This window comes from Lissotriton helveticus, chromosome 2_2, assembly GCF_964261635.1.
Source record: "Lissotriton helveticus chromosome 2_2, aLisHel1.1, whole genome shotgun sequence".
NCBI lineage: Eukaryota > Metazoa > Chordata > Amphibia > Caudata > Salamandridae > Lissotriton > Lissotriton helveticus.
Genome location: NC_136060.1, coordinates 294,846,067 through 294,864,983, shown reverse-complemented (window position 1 = coordinate 294,864,983; position 18,917 = coordinate 294,846,067). Strand labels below are relative to the sequence as shown.

Here is an 18,917-nt window from a genome sequence, read left to right as displayed (position 1 = left end):
GGTGGTTTGACTATCCGATCAAGCACTATAATTCTCCCCCATTTCCCATTGCTTCGCAATGGAAAAGGACGAGACCTAAAAACGGCCCACAGAGGGCACTGAGGCACCGGCCCTCCGGCCCATGCCCGAATGCCCGCTTTGCCAATCCGCCCCTGGGTTGAGCAGTACCGAACAAGCAAGATTTCCGTTTTAGCTACATTAAGCTGAAGGAAGTTTTGAGACATCCATCCGAAAATTGCTCGCATACCATCAGCGAAGAGATTTGTCGAGACCTTGTCGTTATCAATGCTGGCACTGCTGTTTTCTATATCCTTAATTTTCTAAAATCTGCAGTTAGTCTACGAGCCAGTTGTGATTACTCAGCCGAGATATACAAAGGATGGTTGAGTTATGTCCCTGGATGTATCGTTACCCTGTACTCAGTCTTTGTCTGGTCTTTTTATTATTTTTCAAACATAAATTACACATTCACTTTATTTATAGCTTATTTTTAAGTACAGCGTTTGATGTTATTTGGCAGACTCGTTTTATAACAGACGTTTTTGTATATTTAACTTTTACGGATTTACTCAAACGCCGAATAAAGAAAATTGATTTACTGAATACAAGTCTTTATTCACATGGACTTCTTTAATTAAAGCACTGGAACTTACCTTAGACCACAGCATGGCAGAGTAATGAACCTGATTAATGCCAGGAGGACTCTCAAAGGGAGCAGGGTGAACACGTATAAAAAGGCATCCAGGCACAGAAAGATTCCAAAGACCATCAACTAAGAAAATGGAGAGAGAAAAGGCACGTCTGAGGCATGAGGAATTTCTCAGGGTTGATACAACAACAACATACAGCTACTGCTCCAAGAAGCGTGCTCAATGTGTTTAGATTTACTTTACAATATGCTCTTGGCGCCAGAGTCGGACTATTTTCATCTCTAAAATTATGAAGGTAAGGAGAGTCACTACACAAAATTCCCAATGGCGGAAATAAGAAAATGTATTATTGTTCCACTCTGTTTAACAACATTAATTTTCAGACTACTGTTCTCGCCTTAAGAGGCAAAACGAAGTATAAAGCTTATATTCTCGGTATAGTGTCTTTGCAGGCACATTTAATACGCGGCCCATAGCAGAGCTCACCACAACTCACTATTTGTAGATAAGGAAAAGAAACAAGTTACTTATCTGTGACACTTTGTACCTTCTTGTGCTGTAGATTCACGTGTTGTGCACGCACTCCTGCCTTCTAGTGTTGGGCTTGGAACGTTACAAGTTGTTTTTCTTCAAAGAAGTGATTTTCTTTTTAAGGTGACTAATGATACCTCCCCTGAAAGCCAAAACACTGACTCCACCTCAGACTGTGTTCCTCCCTTTCGGGTAGACGAGATATAGAGATTATCACGTTTGGGGACAGAGAAGAATTAGTGTTCTCTGTAAATACAGGTGGAATGAGTAATACATATTTTCTAGAGCAGCGTTTCCCAAACTGTGGGTTGTGACCCAATGGTGGGTCGCCAGCCGAACTCTGCTGGGTTACGAAATAGCAATAATATAAAGATGCCTTTATATTTTGTATTTATCTGATCACATTTGCTGTGCTTCAAAGACAGAGGTCAAATGTCAGTCTATACCTTCGGACAAATGTCTGCTTAGCCTTTGAAACATGGGGACTAATGTTTACTTTTCTTTCTCTTACTACAAAGTGAGAGGAGATTTTAAAGTTAACTATTTGACAATCTTACTGGGGTTCATGGAGTGTGAAAGGAAAAGCTGTAGGATGTCATTTTATGTAACACAACAAAACTTAAATAGTTCTAAATGAGCTGCACACATTTTAGAATATATCACTGGTAAGGAAAGCAAAAATTAAGCAAGTTTCGTTGTCATTCTTAAGCATGAAAGAAAGATTTTAATAGGATCAAAACAAATGACTTACTTGGCGATGCGCAAATGATAAATATTGACAAACTGATTTCCACATACTACCATCTGTGTGCTATACAGTTTTATCAGTAACACAGTATGTCTGTGCAAATGTAGTCGTTATTTTAATGCGGTCTGTAAATGACAGTGCACGACTGTATGGTTCTTTAGTAATAGGTTTGCGATAGTGTGCTTCAAAATAAACCACCAGCTAAATATTGCACTCTTACTACTCTCCTATTGAATACTTTTGCTACACTGTGTGAAGCGAGGATTTTCACAATCCCGATGACTTCAGGGATGTAGCACTGATGTCAGCGCCACCACTCTGAAAATGGTTCCAGTAAAACTAGTGCAAAGGTTCTGAACCATGGCCGCAAGTCCTGTTTTAAAACATACCCCTGCATTTCCAAGCAAGACTCAGAGTGAACCTTCCAATATTTTTTGCTGCCATTTGTTTATTTACTTCACAAAACCATTTTACTAGAGAATGTGCTCACTAAACGAATTCATACAAAATCTTCCCTCCAGTGTATGACTTTCCCATATACATTACGAAATATGGGTGGGGCCTACCAGCCAGAGCTGCAAACTTTGGATCTGGAGAAACAGGTCAAGTCCCAGCATTGGCTGTGGGCAAATCACTTATTATCCCATGCTTAAAATAAAATAATACTAACTTTATGTAAAATAATATGGTACTTATGTAAAGCACATCAATGACTTTGGATAGTGTTCATGCTATATACAAATTGCATTTATATCTATATCTCTATATATCCATCTCAATCTATCTCTTTAACTCTATATAGGTATATATATCTATCTCTCTCTCGATAGAGAAATATATATAGATTTAGATATAGATATAGATATATATATATATATATATACACACTGAAAAAACCATAGGTTTCAGGCCTTATATAGTTAGGAATTAGCATTTAAAAAACCTTTGAAATTCACTCAAAAAAACTATACGTTTTAGGGGTGTTATAGTTAGCTGAACATTTCACTCATACAAAACCATTGAAATTGCTGCTATAGGGGGAGGAGCCTAGCTCGCGACCGAGATGGCCGCGTTTTAGCTCGGCTCCGTTCAACCACCTGTTTTCTTCGATTATCCTGTATTTCTCCTGCCCCGGGAAGCCCTCCTTGCGGTGTTTCGGTACCGCGGGCACTTTGCGGACACTTACCCGTTGCTCCGGTGATCCTGGGTGCTGTCGATCCTGTGCGGTGGTCCCGCTCGGAGCCTTCGGGGCGGACTGGCCTGGACTTCCTGGCAGCGACGGGACGTGACGGAGCGCGATGGTCGGCCCTTGCTGGCGCTGTGGATCTGGTTGCGGGGGCTGATGTGCGAATAGGCCGGCTGTGCCCGTTGGCGGACCCGACTGGCCTGGGCCTAGGGGTGCGGACGCTGCCTCCTGCGGGAGAGCCTCCTCATTTATCCGGCTTGGTCCCCCCTTTGTTCCCCGGCCCGGCCATTTTGGATTTTCCGCCCGGGCTCGGAGAACGGGGCCGGCGGCACAAGGGGGCCGCCGAACATCCTTCTTCTGGTGGGTCTCCTTCCTGCCTTGGGGCGCCCCGCCGCAGTTCGGCTGACCTCCTTTTGCTTTGGTGTTGCTCCGGCCGGGGCCCCCGACGACCGAGGGCTTGCTGGGCTCCTAAGATGGCGGCCGACCCTGGGAGTCTCTGCCGGGCCTGGGCGAGCACTGGGGGCCCGCCACACGGCCCGGATGTCGGATCTTGTGAAGGGTTTCCTGCACTTCAAGTTGTCCTGGATGCACTATACTCCTGGCGGACTTCCGTGGCTGTGCCTGTTTCCCCTGTGGAGGCGGACCCACTTTTTGATTTAGGCGGGCCCCCATCGTTGGATTTTGCTTCCTTGTTGCAGGGTACGGCTGGTGTGCTCCTGGTCTCTGTGCCTCCGGCAGAGACCGCATCCTTGAATTGGAGACTCTCCGACGCCCTTCGTCGTCCTGCTTTGTTGCCTCGGCCGCTGGTCTGCGGTCCGTTTGCATCCTGTCCAGGCCTCGATGATCCTTTATGTTTCTCATCGCGTCGGCTCCCCGGCCGGGGCGCCTGTGCCGACCCAGCTGGGCTTGCCTCGTTGGACTTGTCCATAGAACTGTGCCTGCGGTGCGAAGATTGTACCGTAACTTTTTTATATTCTCCGTATTTTCTTTCACGTTTCTCCTCAGGACTGCCGCTGGATTTCCTCCTGAACCCTGTGTCCCTCGTCGTTTGGACTTTGTTTGTTTGGATGATTACAACCTTGGACAAAAGCGGACAGGGCTGAAATGACTTATTATATGCGGTAGTCTTGTTTTTGATCTATGACCGACATGTGCTGTTGTGATGTTGCGTAACTTCGTGGGACTCCTGAAACTTATCCTGATGTCGTTTAACTTCCCGTGGGCTCTGCCTCTCCCCTTTTCACAGGTGGTGGGATGGTTGCAGATTATCCTGTTTTTTGCCCTCTCCCGTGTGTAATGTTCCTTCCTTTCCCTGGCCCTTCTTTTTTCCCTTTGTTTCTACCTTGTTTCTTTCTCCTATATTTCGGGTTCTATTTAGGGCGACAGGCACGCTGCTGGGGGGTTGGCCGTAGCCTTCTGCAGGGGTGTAGGGTGGGCTTGTGGGGTGGGTGGGGGGGTCTGTTGCTGTTTTTGGGGGATCTTTTTCCTCCTTTCTTCTCCCTTTTTGGTTCTATGGCCCTTGTGTATCCCTTCTTTCGGGGCTCTGTCTCGTCGTCTGTCCCCCTGGTGTCTTTCTGGGGTATTTTTCCGGTATCACGATGATTCTGATTTGCTGGGTGTGTTTTCTGTATTTTCAATGTCTATTTTGTACCGGGTTATTGTTTTCCTGTTTCGTAGCCCGGGGGCGGGTGTTTGGATAAGAGTCCCTTCCTTTCCTTCTTCCCCCTTCCTTTCCCCCCCCCCCTTATGCGGGGTTCTTTTCTTTTATTGGGGGTCCGTTTCGTATTGTTCTTGTATTTGGGTCCTTTTCTGTGCTGTTCGGTGGGACAGGTGGTAGCTGCGGTGGGCGGGCATTGGACGATGTGTGCGATGGCCTTTCCTCATGTCTGTTGTTTTGACCGGTGCTTATTGGTCTGCCTATTTCGTATTTGTTTCTCCTGTGTTTTTTACGATCATTGTATTGCTGCCCGCCGCGGCCCCGCCCCTTTGGTTTGTCTCCCGGCCCGCCATACTCCTGTACTCCCTAACCCGTCCTTTAAAAATAAGAAAACTACCTTTCTAATTCTTATCTCCTGTGATTGCTCTAAGATGCTTGTTATTTCTCCTGTTTCTTTGCCTTTGTATATTGTGATACTCTGTGCATTGCTCCTGACATTCGGCTCTGTGGTGGCCAGCCCGGTGGGTTGTAGGCCCGTATTTGTGAGCTCTTTCTGTACAATAAAGGTTTTCAAAAAAAAAGAAAAAAAAAAAAAGAAATTGCTGCTATATAGTTAGTTGTACTAACTATATTTCGCGCACCCGCAATCCACTGCTGATGATGTCTCATATTACATCATTCATGACATGTCAGTGACATCACTGATGACATCTCAAATGACATCACTGATGACATCATCCAGCGAATGTGGTTTGCTTCGCTATTTAAATATGCATTATATATATAGCAATTTGCATTGAAGAATGAGTGGATATATAAAAATAAATATTTGGATGGAGGATTTGGTAGCAGTGTAATTGACTGTTTACTTGACCAATTTATAGTGTCTCACTAAATATAGTGGATAGTGACTAAACTGTGTGAATATCTGTATCACTTTGTCAGTTGTTGTGTAAACTGGTTCTCCAGTTGGTTACTAGCTATGTGAAAGTCTGTATTAGTTATTGATTAGTTAACTGAGTATTTGTATGGGAGAGTGAATGTGTGTGTGGTTCGGTGGGGGTGTGTGACTGCCCAAAGATGTGTGAATAGTTGATTCACTAGATATATGAAGTTAAAGCTACATGTTCTAACAGTTGTTTGGATGAGTGAATATCTTTATGGGTGTGGTGATGAGCAAATATATTTCTCATTGGTACATGTCCCACAAACTAGAAAAATAAAAGGCAGTGTATGTGTCAGTTGTTGTATATTAATACGTATACATAAGACTCAATGATTGTGTGAGTGACTGTATGGATAACTTTATACTTGTAATAATGATTTTATAATTCACTAAGTATGACTTACTATCTAAATGAATAGATGAAGTTGTGTTTGTATAAGTGTGTAGCTAAGTAAATATGTAAGTATGATCCATTGTTTGCATAAGTGAGAAGGATGACTTCATATGTAAATAGGATGTGTGCTGGTGTGTAATGTCGATTTAGGTGTATAAGTATTTTTGATAGTGTTCTATTGTTCATTGACAGCATGTATGAGTAAATCTACGGGTAAGTGATTAGATGTGTGTATACATCTATGAATCACTGACTGGGTTTTTAGATACTTGTATTGCTGTAACAATGGATTCAAATATGATACTCAGTATTTTACAAAGAGTGATGAAAGATTTTACTAGTGTATGAAAAGGTGTATGTGATTGTCACGTGGATGATGTCATCGGTGATGTCATCAGTGATGTAATTTGAGATGTCATCAGTGATGTCACTGATCATGTCATGAATGATATAATATGTGACATCAGCAGTGGATTGCGGGTGCGCGAAATATAGTTAGTACAACTAACTATATAGGAGCAATTTCAATGGTTTTGTAGGAGTGAAATGTCCAGCTAACTATAACACCCCTAAAACTTAAAGTTTTTTGAGTGAATTTTAAAGGTTTTTTAAATGCTAATTCCTAACTATATAAGGCCTGAAACCTATGGTTTTTTCAGTGAATTTCAAAGGTTTTTTAAATGCTAATTCCTAACTATATAAGGCCTGAAACCTATGGTTTTTTCAGTGAATTTGCAAGGTTTTTTAAATGCTAATTCCCAACTATATAAGGCCTGAAAGCCCACTAGGAATCTCCAGTATGCGCCAGGGGACTGCATTGCAGAGAGGTGTAATGAAGCCACGCCCCTTTTTACACCTCTCTGCAACACAGCCCCCGTGCATGTTTGAAGAGGGGGGAACTAATTCCCCTTGCATAATGGGGGCCCCTGGGGGCCAACTAGACCACCTTGAACCTCCAGTATGCGCCAGGGGGCTGCATTGCAGAGGTGTAATGAGGCTATGCCCCTTGTTACACCTCTCTGCAACGCAGCCCCCTGGCGCGTTTGCAGAGGGGGAACTAATTCCCCTTGCATACTGGGGGTCCCTGGGGGCCAACTAGCCCACCAGGAGCCTCCAGTATGCGCTAGGGGGCTGCATTGCAGAGAGTGTAATGAGGCCACACCCTTTTTACACCTCTCTGCTACGCAGCCCCTGTGCATGTTTGAAGAGGGGAAACTAATTCCCCTTGCATACTGGGGGTCCCTGGGGGCCAACTAGCCCACCTGGAACCTCCAGTATGCGCCAGGGGGCTGCATTGCACAGAGGTGTAATGAGGCTATGCCTCTTTTTACACCTCTCTGCAATGCAGGCCACTGGCGCGCTTGCAGAGGGGGGGGACTAATTCCCCTTGCATACTGGGGGTCCCTGGGTCATATCTGCCCAAACGCAGAAATTCCGAACGATTGAAAAGGACTTTTCTTGAGAAACATTTGGATTTGGATCATCATGTCCTATACTTTGGAATTTTTGAAAGACTGACTTTGAGGATGCTATAAGTTACTCAAGTCTGCCCGAATCGTGTGGGTAAAATTGATACATAGTCACTTTGAATAAGAATGTACTTAGGTCTCGTCTAACATTTGGAAGAAATATCTAGTTATATGACAAGAGGATACTGACATAACTTGAAGGAAATAAGAACGCCCTGAAGAAGTTCTGTTGTACAGAACGAAACGAGTCAGCTGGCTGTGGTACATAAACGTAAGGAAAATAAAAGCATTTGAATATACACCAAGATGGCTTCTGGTGTGCCATACTTTTGTCATAAGTAAGACTGTTAGCGCTCTAGTTGTTCTTTAGAACACTCTGGGACATTCTGTCATTGGGCTATACTTGGGCTACATCTGGGTGATATTTGGGCAACATTTGGGCTCTTTTGTCTCTGGTGGCCATCTTGGGAGACTGCATGTCAGAATTTTTTAATGAAATAGAAGAGGATTTGGGAAGTAACTCAAAATGTGCCCTAATTTTTCTTTCTGCAGCACTAATGAATGAATGAATGCTTGGTTTGGTTACTCAAAACCATTACATTAAAACCAGAGTACAAAATTACAAAATTACAAAAATGAAAACCAGGAGAGTTTCAAGGGTCAGTCTAAATGGTGACGCCCTGAGCACTGGGGATACAGTAAATAGGGTTCGTGGTGAAACATGGATCTGCAAAGTCTCTATAAGGTCGAACCCTCGGGGGCCATCAGCAAGGATCGTGTCTGATTGATATATTTTCCAAAGGAGGCCATATGCTATACCGTGGTCAGGGTGTAGAGATCGATGATCGCTTCCTTTGTGGTGCGGGATCCTGATTGTCTTAGAATTGGCCTGAGATAGAGACTGCGAGCCATGCGCAGGGCCAGGCAGCAGAATAGAAGATGGGCCAGTGACTCACGTTTGTACCTACAAAGCCTACATTCCCGGACACCTGAGCCAACCGTGCCAAAGGCGTATAGTTCTTGGAGGGGCAACGGATGTAGTCTGTAGGCTAGGATCTTATGAAGAGCTACGCGGCCCATGGCCTGCTTGAGGTGGTGTTTAGGATTGTGCAGGATGTGCGGTAAGCACAAGGACTCGTGAATGCCTTTTCTTGCCAGCGACTCCAGGTCCAGTTCCCGTGACCGCGCGCATACTTGTTTTTTGATAGAGTGTTTGATGGCGGTGTAGTTGACATATTCGGGGTTCCAAGACTCGATGGCAAGGTTGAGATGTTCCTTAGTTGAGAGTAGCCGACCAGGGGTTCCCTGGTTCTCTAAAGATGCATTTCAGGGCTGCCTTGAGTGTTCTCCTGAGCCGCCGTTGTTAGAAAGTAATATTTACTTAGGGCGGCCATCTCTTCCAGATATTGCTGGTTGTGTGAGAACTCCAGGCGGACAAGGGTGTTTCTGGTGCACCTTGGTAGATGGAATAGTCTCTTGCAGGCTCTACAATGGATTTTTTCTAGTTCATTGTTCAGTTTGCCCGGGAATGCCTGTAGAGCATAGGAGAGGGCCGGCATTAGCTTGGCTTTGAGTACTCTTTGGATGGCCGTTGTGGACGGGCTATATAAGGAAGCTTGCAGATGGCGTAAGTTATGGTTTTGCTTTTGCCTTGGATGGTCTTTAAATGTGCACTTGAAAGCCCCGACTCCTGGAAGCAGATGCCCAAATAGGTGTACCGCTGAGTACTTTCCAGCAAAAGATGGCCAAGCCCCCATTTTAATAGTTTTTTCTTTGGGTACTGTCCGAGGATGGTAACTTTGGACTTGGATGGGTTTGCTACAAGTTTGTTTTTGTCGTTATATGCGGCTAGTGCCGTCAGCGCCTTTTGTAGCCCAATTCTCGTGTGGTCCAAGAGTACCAGGTCGTCGGCGTATTGCATGAAATTAATTTTTGTCCCGCCGATCTTTGGGGTGGCCAGGGCTGCCCCAGTCAAGGCCCTCTCCATGTCCGCTGTGTATAGATTAAACAACAATGGGGCTAGCACGCACCCTTGTTTTAGACCTCGATCTGTATTGATCTTTGCGGATGCATGGTCTCTCGAGAGATTGATTCTCACCCACGTTTTTTGGTACAGGGATTGGATCGCCCTCAACAGGGATGGATTAATATTCCATTGGACCAGCTTTCTCCACAGGATTGCACGATCTACCCCGTCGACCGCCGCCGAGTAATCAATGAAGCAGGCAAATAAGGGAGGGCTTTTGCGTGTCCGCGCATGGTGGACCAAATAAGAAAGTGCAATGATGTTATCGACTGTGGCGGACCCAGGTCTAAATCCGGTTTGGCAGAGTGGAGGGAGGCCTTCTGCGCTCGTCCAGTCTGCGAGGTCCCTCAAGATGGCACTAGCGTAGCCTTTTCCCTCGATGTCCAAAAGGGCGATCATGCGATAATTTGATGGTTCAGATTTGGGGCCCTTTTTGTGGATTGGCTGTAGGAGCGAGCCTCTCCATGAATCTGGGACGTCCCCCAGGAGCCAGCATTCAGTGTACAGGTGGGTCAGGTAATTGGACCAGAAGTCGATGTTTGTCTTGAATAAGTGTCCAGGAAGGCGTTAGGACCCGGGGCGCCGTTTTGTCTGATGTTTTTTAGAATTTTGGACACTAACAATTTTCCCGGCGGGGCTTCCTTCTCGGTGGTTGGGTCTAGGTCAGCTCCAGCGGTGGATATTTCGTTTTGCTTGATAACGGGGCCGTCTTCGGTGTAAAGTGCTTTTACGTGGGAGACCCAGATGGAAGCCTCGAGGGAGTTTTCTCCAAGGTTTGGGCCTCGTCCCAGGTTGCTTAAGTAGTGCCAAAACTCTTGCGATTTTCCTGGGCTCAGCAAATCAAAGATTTTCAGCCATTGTGCTTCGCAATAGTCTTTTTGCTTCCCAAACCTTCTTGGAGTGACTTTTTTTGGCTTCTTGTAATTGTTTTTTAATTGGACTTGTGCCAATTTTGCGGAAAAGTTTGCGTTTCTTGTTCAGTTTGGCGCGGATTTTAATTTCCGCCTTGTATCCATATGTGGGTAGGGTGTCCCTGTGAGATGTGCTATTTGAGTTCCCGCGAAGAATTGCGGCCAGGGTCCCTGTGGTGGCATTCCAGGGTGCTATTGCACCCTTTTTCTGTTCACTCGGCGGCCAGCCTGACCACTGGTTTGCCCAGTTGTTAAAAGTAGTGATTGAGGTCTGTTCCCATTTGATTCTTCTGGGCAGCTTTGTCAGTTCTTCGCCGTCAGCTGCTCCGATGTATTCGAGCCTGTGGCGAGTGTCCACTGTGAGGTTCAGTGTAATAGTTAAGGCAGCGTGATCGCTGTCGCTACGCGGGTGAACTGTAAAGTTTAACATTAGGGGTTGCAGTTTATCGCTTAGGATAATGTAGTCGATCGTTGTTTGGTTGTTGTATGTGGGACCGACGAAGGACCCTGGACTGTTCTTTAGGAGGACTGAGTGCGCGGTCGCCAGCTTGTAAGATTTTAATAGATCGTTCAGAGCATTAGTGGCCCCGGGCAGGTGACTTCGTGTGGTTGGTATCCCTATGTTATGGGTGTTGAAATCGCCAAGAATGATGCATTCTAAAGCCGGAAATTGAAGCAGTAACGACTCTAGGAGGGTTGTCAACATGGCCGAGTTGGATGTGGGCCCATGTGGATTATGATAGAGGTTGATTAATAAAAACAAGAAATTTCCGTTTACCGGGCAACGGCCTTTCAGGATGCCTGCCTGGAGGGTGTCCGGAAGATTAGGAATTTCCGCGAATTCCAGATTGAGTGAATGTTTTATGTAGACACATATCCCTCCCGATGGTCTTCCGAATAAGTTAGCCTTTTTTGCTGGTTTTAATGAAAGCGGGTGGAGCTGCCAGGATACTTGTATTCAGATAATGTCTGCCTCCTCCATAAATGTCACAGCGTTTTTATTGAGAAGCAACCTCCTGAGCCCAGCGACATTACAAGTCATGATTTTCAAGTAGTCCGGAGACAGGTCCCTGTCTGGGGGCTTTAGTTGTGCGTTAGTCGTGTTGCAGTGGGGTTGGCCCGAGACATTATTGTAATGTCAGTTAGGATCTCGGATTTAGTACTAGCGGCAGCCAGGACCAGTCTTTGCTCGCGCATCCCAGTGTTGCGCATGTGCGTGTACCCTGGATCGGATTGGTTGTTATTTTGATTGGGGTACTGATGGTTAGACATGTGTTCGTGGCACCTTTGGACCCCTGAAGGATGGGCACCGTGTTTGGCGCGTGGGTGGGGGGAGCGTGCGAGCGTGAGTTCCCTCCGGCTAGTTGAACCGTGTTTCCCATCTGGAAATGTGTGGAGTGTGTTTTTAAGATTAGGGGGTATTTTTGTACACGCTTAGATTTTATTTTTATGCCCCAGCTTTCCAATAACTTATGCTGGCTTTTCAGAGCCTCGGCCATGTCCGGGCTCATGAAGGTTAGCTCTGTGGTTTTGTTTTTCTTCTCCGCATCTGGCGGGAGGAAGGAGATGGTTTCAATGTCTGTAGTTTTTATTCCCTCCAGCCCTGGGATGTGTGCGCAAAGTGTTAGAAGATTACTGCGGTTGAGAATGTCCCACCTCCCCTGAGCGGCATAATCGGGGTACAGCATTATTTTACGATCCTGGGATTTGGGGTGGTTTATTCGGTAGACGGAGTCCCCTACCTGGACGCCTGGTTGTGGTGACTGTACTGTGCCAGGTGGAGGGGCTTTTGCCTGCCTGTTTAACCCCAATGACCGCTGGGAGTCCGCCGTGTGTGGCAAGCTGGGTGGGCCATTATTACGTGGCATGTATTCAGTTTCCCTGAGATCGGGGGCGATCAAAGGCACTTGGGACGCACGGCACGTCGCCAGCGTTGATGGAGCGACAACCTGAGGGATGATTGGGCGAGGGTCATATTTGCCTAAATTGGCTTGAGTTGTTTCCACGGAACTTTGTCCGTGAAGGACCATTACTTGGATTATTGTTGGTGCTGTTGTGGCAGGCTTGGCTGTTGCGAGAGGGGTTATTGCTGCGTTGGTAAAGTGAGAAACTTCCAGGTTTGGCTCGGTTATTTCTGGTATTTTGATGGTTGCTGCCAGTTGGGTCGTTTCCTGGCTCTCGGTGTGGCCGGAGGTCTGATTGTCAGGCCGTAGCCATTCCCGGATGGATCTGGGAGCGAGAGATTGGTTTTTATTCGCCTTGTTGAATTTTTTTAATTTTTTCTTGTTTTTCCTGGATAAATTATGGAGGTCTAAGCTGGTCGGTGTGGTAGTATGCTGACACTCATGGTTTTTCGTTTTGGTCGGGGTGGCGTTTGTCCTGCTCATGCTGAGCGTGGGTGGTGGCGCCTCCCAAGCGGTATTGTCTTCTTTGTGAGTTTCTATGCAGTGATAAGGCGAATTTCTTGAGCCTTCTGTTTTTGGAGGGTATGGGGCTGGGGCCTGTGAGATCGGATCTTTAGTCTTGCCAGCTTCTTTCTTGAGAGCCTCTATTAGTGTGGTCATGATGTGTGGGAGTTTTCCTAGGTTGTTCAAGATTGGACTGCAACTACATGACTCAGGCTTGAAGTGTGTGCAATCCTGTGCTCTGCGGATCAGGGAATTCAGGTGATCCAGTTTGGAGTCGATCCCAGAGATTAGGTTTGCGACTGTTTGTAATATATTTATCTGGGCATCGAGCTTGTCGGCGTGCATTATTGCCGCACCTGTCATAGAAATGAGTGTCTCGTTGATCAGTGTTAGATGATCTACAATCACTGGGGGCTCTCCTCCCCCCCTGTCCGAGCTTCTGCTCATCGACGTTGATAGCAGGGCCATTTTGTCTTGTTCCAGGGGGCTCCGGGTCGACAGATTCGAAGGCGGGTTGTGCCGATTCAGTAATTCTGTGGTTCCTCCTCCTTCATTGGTTTCGTGTGTGCTACTGGGTGCGTCAAGCATGTGCTCTCCATTTGCCGAGGCTTTGCTGCGTATGCTGTTCGGTGTGTCAGCCGTGAGGGCCCCATTTAGGGTCGTATTCGATTGAGGGTCTTCCTGTGATTGGTGGGTCGGAGTTGTTGGTCTAGTGTGATCGAACCTGGGTGCGACCCTGTCCGATCTCTCTAACTTGAGGGATTTTCCGCCCTGTAGCATAGTTATTATTGGTGATAGGGGTAATCCTGGAGCCCGGGTGGCGGTGGGGCTGGGGGATAGGCAGTCCTCCGAAACTTTAATGGGCGGTGTGCGGCTTGGAGGCCTGGATGGTTCGGATGAGCTTATTACCAGGGGGCATAAGAAGCTTCTTATGTCTCGGTTTCCTAGGGAGACGTTTGCCCCGGGACAGGGAGTTAAGTTGACTGGGTTATAGCACCTCCCTTCTTGCCCTGCTTGCGATGATTATGAGATCAATGTCGGTGCTGGGAACGCAGTTGGTAAACCTGGGGACGCTGGCCTTGCTCCGGTAGCACCAGGTGATCCCGAGAGTCCCCCCTCCAAAAGCCCAGTCCCGGGGTAGAAGCCCCCCGCTCTCGGGGGGTAGAAAAGTTTTGCCTTCCGTCTCCTGACTGATCTGTGGGGGCGAGGCTTTTCCTGTGCCTGCAGTAAGGTCTAGTTTCTAGTCCTCATTGTTTTTCCCTGTTTTCACTGTTTTCTTTTTTGGGTACGAAGTGTTCGCTGCAATGGTATGGTGAGAGGGAGAGGGGTGGTGTATGGACAGCCGTGGGCGGCGTGTTCTCCAATAAGGGGGGGGGTCGCCGTGTAGAGCGGGTAAAGTTCCCCCTGCCGCTGTTGGTCAGCCCACTCAGCCCGCTGAGAAACTGAAAAGCTGCCCGCTATCCCTGTCCCGTTAGGGCTGGCCAGGTGTTGGAAATCTGACTTTGCGTGCACTGCGTGTGCTCCCCCCCCCGCCCCATGGCTGAGGCTTGCTGTCTTGCTGACTTGCTAACTTGCTGCCTTGCGGCCTTGGTGTAGGCTCAATGGCACCCAAGTCCACTTGCCCACCGGCTCCTGCACCGGCACCTGTTCCTCGCTCCCCCGGAGGTGGGCCGGCTCTCGGTTCTTCAATTCGCTGACCTTGTTGCTTTTGGCTCCTGGTTGCAGAGGTCCTCGGAGGGCCAGCAAGGGTGGCTGAGGCGGTGTTGTGGCGGTGTTGTCGCAGCGCTCGGGGCTCAGGGTGCAGCGCTCACACCTGCCAACGGCGCATCAGCAGGGGGGGGGGCAGTGAGGAGACCAAGGTGGCGGGCTCCCCCCCTGCTTTTGGCGGTGGCAGTGCTATCACAGCGCTTATGGCAATTTATGGCAGTGCTCACACCGCCTACAACACCTTGCTCCTTGCTTCTGCTCCTTCTGTTCCTGTCTCGAGGCGGGCGGGGGCGGTGGGCGGTGGCAATGGTGATGCTGCTGGCTCGGCGCTTGAGGGGCGCACACACCTGCTCTCGTGCCCACCCACCTGCCCGCCGAACCCTGCTCCTACCCCGCTCGTGGATTACCGTGTCTCCAAACCGGCACGTTGGTCCAGACGCGGTCGGGCTGACAGCCGCGGTCAGACCAGCAGGCAGATTGAGGCAGATTAAGACCGGCTACTGCCCCGTGCCCCTCGTGCTCCGGCAGGTCCGTGGATCCGTGGTTCCGGACCCCTTGACGAGTGCGGTGGGTAGGAGCGGCAGCCTCAGCGTCCGTCTTTCTTCGGCGAAGATGGCGTTCTGGCGTTTCTGTCACGACTCGTGTGCTCCCTCCAGTGGTCACAGTCTGCAGCACTAATTATACTTTCTATGGCAAAATATACCCCCTCATTTTGTTCCTTTTTAAATTAAATGTTTTAAGAGTTACCACTTAATTCCAATCAAGATGGCTTCAGGTGTGCCATACCTTTGTAATAAGTAGGACTGTTAGCGCTCTAGTTGTTCTTTAGAACACTCTAGGAGGCTGCAGTAGAACACAAAGGAATCAACTGACAGTCTCTGTCCTTGTTGGATGTACATGTTTTACTGAGAATGTCAGACTTCATTCTCACATGACTGAGAAAGATAATGTGAATTTACAGAAAATATGCTTTCAGTTTAGCTTATAGATCCCCTTCCAAACCACTGTGGGAAAAGCAGTAGATAATAGTTTTCTTTCAAACATGATTCATGATATCCCAGCAGAAGGCTTTTTCACATGGTAAAATCGCCTTAGAACACACCACAATTCATAAAATGAGTATGGTACCATCAACAAATGATTTATAATGTAACTAAAGTCCTAAAACCCTCTATTAACTACAATGCTTTTTAATGAGGTGCTATCATGTATATTGGTCCCAAGATGGCTGCCAACACTTCTTGGATGAAGTGCTGACAGCCAATAAGATCTCACGATGAGATGTGTGGTTAGGCTCCGCCCAGATATATATGTGTTTTTGAAGTTAATTTTCATAGAAACCACTGGAGCAATTTTCACCAAATATAGCAAAGGCACTTCTGCATACCAGTCCCTACAATTTTGCCAAGTTTGATGTAATTCCGTTCAGCGGTTCGGGCTGTAGCCTTGTCAGAACGTCCTATGTAAATTAACATGGGAAAAACACGTTTTGGGACCCCCCTTTTTTCTCAGCCCCCACTTCACGAATCTCCCCGAAACTTTCAGGGAAGGAGCGCAGCGGAGCTGGCCAAACTTTTGGAAAATTACACGCAAATACCTCAACCGGCGCCAAAGTTATTCCCAATAGAATGTTGCGGATTTCCTATGGTAGCTAGGTCCTAACTATATATACCTACTGGCTATTGCCAGTAGGTAATATAGATAGAGATATATATATCGCCTTGTTTTAACACAAAAATAGATAAGAGTCCTTACACATACTCTGCTGCAAAACTATTTTATAAATCTGCTATAATCACTGGTATCAACACCAAAATATTTCAGGAGCCTTGTGATTTTAGTGAACGGACGCCAAGTCAGCACTCCACTCTGAAAAGTGTTCCAGCTCCAGTGTAAATCACCATTTGCCACTTCTATAGGCAGATCAATATCTTGGCCATAGTCCAATAAAGACATATCAACGGTCGTGATCAAGGTCATTACATTTACGAACAATTGCTGCTAGAGAGAAATGCAAAAAACTGTAAAGAGTTGGTTATTTTGTAAATTCACAGCACTTTGAAAGCATGCCTACTCAGGATTAAAAAATTCCCCCCTACCTCATATGTGGTAAAGCTAGGTGGGTCGCAAAAGGTTTAAGTTAAAAAAATTGGGTTGTGGTTACAAAAAGTTTGGGAAGCACTGTTCTAGGGGCAACGTCCTGGCTTGGTGGATCCATGGAGGTCAGTAGTATGCTTGTGAAACTGCAGCACAACCGTCCTCCTGTACATCATATACTGTGCATAGACTTAAAAAAATAGTACCGAGGAGGACCTACGCTAGCAACCAAGATGGCCGCTTAGGCTCCCGGCTCCGCCGACCTCCGTCCCCCGCCGGATAATCCTGCTACAAATCCTGAATTTACACCCTGCCTCCGGGCGTGTGAACTGTTGTGTTGTACTTTGGTGCGATCCTGGGACTTTTACTAACTTGGTGGACGGAGTTACGTTGAGTTTTAGTTTGGGGCCTACACCAGCTTGTGAGCCGGGGACTCTAGTACTGGCCCAGCGTGCTTTCAGTTGAATAACATCGGCCGTGGGTGATCGACAGGGTCCGGTCCTTGGATGTGGAAAACTTTCTAGCCTGATTTTGACGGCGGTTGTTGCTCTGGCCTACAATCGATGGAGGGTTGACGAGGCACGACTATGGCCGTGGGCGGAGGTCCCTGACCCGAATACCCGGTTTGCCGCCACCGGTGTTTGCCGGGTCGGAGTCTTCGCTTGTGGTATCGGAGCCTGGATTGTGGCCTTGGTAGGCCCTCTGTCTCCCTCCGTGACAGTCCGTCCCAAATTTGCCGATTCCCCCGGGGAAGACCGGGGCCTCTGGGGGACGCGAACATGGTTGTCTCGGAACAAAATTTGTTGGGACGGACTGAGTCTGAACCATCGATACGGACTGTACTGGCAGCTATCGGGGCACTACATTCCCATGTGGAGTCCATTGTCCAGAAAATGATTGCGGTCACACACGGACATGGGCATGGGCATGTGGGACCGGACCCTGATCCGTTTCAATATCCTGATCGGTCTATACCACCCACGGAGGTCCTTGTAACGGCAGTGGGCCCTGTACCACGAGGGGTGTCGGAGCTTCATGACAGTGTGATGGCCGATGACCGTGTACTCAATGCTCTCTACGGATTGCCAAGCCCACCATCATTGCCTACTGTGTGTGGATTAATTGGTGTTCCCCTTCCGGATACTCTTGGTGGGAACTATCTACGGAACCAAGTAGTGTTTTTCCCCTCTCCGACACTTTTACTACAATTGCAGAGACAACGACGTTGGAAGCTCATGTCGATGAGGGTCATCGTTGATGCCGACAGAGTTCCCAGTGACTTTAAAACTTTGCCTCGCCTCGGACGGAACTTTACCGAGCTGTTTCTACATTTTGATTATCCTACGGAGGCGACAGCCTGTCCGGAAGGGGCTTGTACGACTGATCGGAAGGTTCAAGGATGAGACTTCTGAAGTGGGATTCGTTACCATTGTATTTACGGGAGGTCGGGTGGTGATTACCGTTTCCCCTATTTAGTTTTAATATCGCTTCTTTACGGAGTTGTGTGTTTTATTCTGGGGGATTCTTGGTTCTGGCAGGGGAGAGGGGGGACCGGGGGCCCGTACTGAGATGTCCTCCTCCACATTTACTATATTTAGTACTTAGTTACATGGGGCGACAGGCACACTGCTAGTTGGGGATAGGCGCAAGCCATATGCAGGGGCGCAGGGGTGTTTGTCTTGTTAGTGTTTGTAGTTTTTATGTTTTTTGAATCCTGCACATATCCTGACAATGGGTGCCTTCCTAAATGGTTATCCTGCTCGGTGGGCGGACGGGACCTGGGGGTCGTAATGTTTACATGGTTCTTACAATGTATGGGCTTTTAATTGCTGCGAGCTGGGTGCGGTCGCCATTTTGTCCACTGCTCATCTTCCTAAATTCTCCTGACTCTCGAAAGTGATTCGAATACGATAATCCTGTTACCTATGGGTGGTGGACTTTGAATAATGTCGTTTAGACTGGATTTGGAATTATTGCATTTATACGGCCGCACTCCAGTATTATTTCATGCTTCAGCTTCTACCTTGGGGTTACCCGTCTATTTTTCGCCATATGTATGTATATTTGTTGTCCATTCCGTGAAGTAAGACACCTGTTGGTGATTTTTCCTGTGTTCTTCATTAATATAAAAAAAACAAAAAAACAGTACCAAGACACCTAAAGGGGAGATTAGCAAGTAGATGCAGA

The 18,917-nt window shown here is 47.3% G+C and overlaps 1 protein-coding gene across 1 annotated transcript in view; it reads right to left on the bottom strand.

Annotated features, from left to right (window-relative positions):
• TAPT1 (transmembrane anterior posterior transformation 1) overlaps positions 1-18,917 on the bottom strand; it is a 620,835-nt gene that overhangs the window by 376,587 nt on the left and 225,331 nt on the right. Inside the window, exon 3 of the mRNA XM_078678446.1 lies at positions 654-772. Within this exon, the coding sequence (XP_078534572.1) occupies positions 654-772 (119 nt within the window). The remainder of the gene's footprint in view (positions 1-653; positions 773-18,917) is intronic.